Below are 3,535 nucleotides of genomic sequence, written 5' to 3'. Positions count from 1 at the left end.
CTTAATGGACAAATATTTTCATTTTTAAATTGTAATATGCCCCTTTAGGAACCTTAATTGCCAATGACATTAAGAACAATTAGGTAAATAAACAGCATCTTCATGTTTTAGAGCATTAGAGGAATACATTAAAGCTTTTGACTTTCAGCTGTTTTCTTATAAAATAATTTCCTTTATCAAGTTAAATTTAGAGGTCTAAGTAGACAGTTTCCCTTTAAAGAAAGATCTCAACAGGAAAACAATGATCAAATTAACGAAACATTATCTTTAACTCATTTTAGTGCTGAAAGCTAGAGTTTCATATGCATAATGCATCATGAAATCAGAGCCACCAGCAATACAGAGTTAAAAGACTAAAAAACAATACAAAACAAGCAACAAAAAAAACCAAAGAGATAAAGTGTAAGTTAAAAACATTGGATTTAAAAACAAAATACGTCGCATTCTTAGATGAGAGTTTTTACCTTCTTCCTGCCAACTGATACTTTTAAAAAAAAATTAGAACTCTGTCAGTTCTTTCATAAAGAATATTTTTATTCATTTGGCAGTAAAATTTCCTACACATGTAAAAATATGTGTGAATGTGTCCATTGTTCAAAGACAACAGAAAATAGCCACATTGGATGAATTTGCAATCTATGGCGCTGGAATGCCTGTATCTCTTTCTGAGATATATATCTGAGAGCAAAATATATAATACACCTTTTTAAAAAATCTATACTATGATAGACCTCTACAAAGGAGTCAAATTGCTAGCACTATAAGCAACATGCTTATCCCCAAGAAGTCTTTTTACTTCCATCTTTGTGAGGGATGACCATCAGGTCTATGGTCTGCAGTTCTCTGGAATATGAAAGGTAATTCTCTGGGGACCAAGTAAATAAATAATTCTATTCCTACTAAAATACAAGGCATTCAAATTTTGGCGGGGAAAAAAAAGTGTATCTTTGGTATTCAGTGCTCTACAGATGGCATGTTGGCCATACCACATCAAAGTCCAGGTGTCAAGTGTCCCGTTCATTCAGCTGTCATTATTTCTATTCTTGAATCTACTCATTATAAATGTGTATAAGTGCAGATTAATTATTTGAAAAGGTACTCCATAAATGGAAAGTATTCCTAAGCTTATCATAAAAGGTGTTGCCAGAAAAGTAATTAGAGCCATTACTTGTAAATAAACAATTTTATTGTTCATCTTCACATAAGTGAAAGACATCACTACAGCATCCATTACTCTTGGGTTACAAAGTTATAAAACAAGATTTTGAAATTTAAATTAATATCTTGATAAGGTGCTTAACTTCTAAACAAGGACAAATTAACATTTTTAAAAACCTACTGAATTATTATGCATCTAATGCAAGGTTTATCCAAAAGTAAATATAACATGACATTTCCCTAATACAATTAAATAATCTATAATTAATAAGCTGAGAATTGGGGTTCAAGACCACAGAGATTGAATTTTTTAAAAATATAAATAAATCCATTAGCACAGTAAGTTTGGCTATAGGCTTATTATCAATGTATGTCATGACTGACATTATTTTAACTCATTAGGAAACAGAGGTTAGTGAGAATCAATATCTCTCCTTTATGTCTACTGTTGATACCAACTGAGATGTAATTAAGAGCTTTATAACTCGGCTTTTTAACTTTGAAGCAGGACTAACATGTAGGATAAAAATTAAGAGTTTGGTTACAAAACATTTTCACATTGAAATCAACCTAAATGACAAAAAATTAGGGAACAGCATGACGTTCCTTAAAATCTAAAATAATTTACAAAATTTTCATTAACGATCATTGGTCTCTTTGTTACAAAACTGGCAAGGACTCTCAAAATTTTTTAAATTATGCAAATAGAAATAGCCGAGTTATACAATTTCCCTTGCTTTCTTTCTTTCTTTCTTTCATAAATTCAATTTCAAAATGTTTTCTGTACTTCTAAAATGGGTACTGCCCTCTACACTAACTTCCACATATAATAAGTACTTTTAACAATCACATTCACCTCAGCAGGATTGTGCGTAATAAAAGATTGACATTGTAATGAATTTTCCAGAAACATTTTATTACCCAAGTCCCTGATTTATCGCATTCTGAGAATACCATAAACAGTGGTGAAAATACAAAATACTGTTATATCTGGGACGTTGAATATAGTAATAATACACAGTAAAAAAGTCATTTAAAATTTGGTTGATATACTGACAATAACGGCAAAGACTTAACCGTTTGATGATCACAGAAAATCAGAAGGTATGAGTCAATGACATATTAATCAATTTAAAAGACCATAGATTTAATACAACATTAATGGAGGCACCAAAACAATGCAGTTATCAAACCAGGCCTAAAATTACCCTGAAAAACTCAATACAATATCAATTAAATTTGGACTATTTTTTAAAATGCATCTAAGAGCAAAAGATACTCATTTTAAAGTCTTCTTTATTAGACTACTAATAAAGAAAATTAAAATAATACAAAAAGGATATTTTAAAACTACATTAAGGCTCAGATTTTAAAACAGGAGAACCAAGGAAATCCAGTTATGGCTATTACTGTGTTCTTATAGTCTTACAGTGCCTACGAAGTTAAGCCCTTAGAGAATGTAAAAGCATGCACGTTCATTATGTACAGGTATTGTGGGAATCTGAAGGTAGCCAAGGCAAAATCTAGCAACTGCAACCTTCACTTTTAAATTCCTGTATTAGGTGGTTTAAAGACAGATCCTTAATAGTTTTCTAAACTCTTTTTTTTTGTAGTTATTAAAATATACATCCTAGCAAAAATGTATGGCTCATTGATCAATTCATAAAACACAGTCTAACAACACCAATTGTTACAATATAAAAGAAACTTCTTACAAAAGAAGCTTTATTAGATGTCAAAAAACCCTGTTTTAACTCACAAATGAAAAGTATTTGTGTAAGGGTCTTTTTGTAAGCTAGTTAAAGGTGATCCAGCTGGAAGCTTATACCCTGGGATGCCTGTCTCCAGGCCTTCCAATTTTGGAGACAAAGGCTTTAAATACCAGTCTATTGAAAACAAACACTAATAAAGTCTGTAGTTTATCTGTATACCTTGGAGAAGAGAGAATTAAAAATATATCATCAATTAATTAGCTTCCTATTCCCTTATCTGATCAAAAGGGCAATTTCAATTACGTAGATACTAGAGCTCCGTGATCATTCCAGTGGGAACCTCGAAAAAAATCAAATGCTACCATTTCATACCTGCTCCAGCATTGGAGCTGTTTCATTGTAGTCTTCCTTTTTTTCAGCACCATCCACCCCAACAGCTTTGGATGCCAACAAACCTTGAGAAAAATTGTACAGAAATTGCTTATTAGAAAAAATATTTATTTTCATCCCAATTAACTTCTCAAAAATCTTAGTAGTTGAAATCTCCCCTACTTGTCAGTATTTAGGAAGTAAATATCCTCGAATGTTTACTTTTCAAAAACACAAACACCCTTAAATAGTAACGGACTGAATCAGAATTTGAGAGTTACTTTCATAGTTGTGTG

The 3,535-nt window shown here is 31.3% G+C and overlaps 1 protein-coding gene across 7 annotated transcripts in view; it reads right to left on the bottom strand.

The window, feature by feature from the left end:
- Positions 1–1,164: 1,164 nt before the first annotated feature.
- Positions 1,165–3,535, bottom strand: part of PHF20L1 (PHD finger protein 20-like 1) — a 65,453-nt gene continuing 63,082 nt past the window's right edge. For 3 of the 7 annotated variants that reach the window (XM_012648044.1, XM_012648047.1, XM_012648051.1), the window contains one exon: positions 3,115–3,325. In XM_012648044.1, coding sequence (XP_012503498.1) covers positions 3,237–3,325 — 89 coding nt within the window. In that variant the 3' untranslated portion in view covers positions 3,115–3,236. Of the gene's footprint in view, positions 3,326–3,535 lie in introns of all 7 variants that reach the window. The other 4 variants (XM_012648045.1, XM_012648046.1, XM_012648049.1 and 1 more) reach the window with 3 other exon arrangements.

This window comes from Propithecus coquereli, unplaced genomic scaffold (assembly GCF_000956105.1).
Source record: "Propithecus coquereli isolate 6110/MARCELLA unplaced genomic scaffold, Pcoq_1.0 Scaffold28, whole genome shotgun sequence".
NCBI classification, from domain to species: domain Eukaryota; kingdom Metazoa; phylum Chordata; class Mammalia; order Primates; family Indriidae; genus Propithecus; species Propithecus coquereli.
Note: the sequence above shows the minus strand (reverse complement) of the source record. Positions and strands in the feature narration are given on the sequence as shown.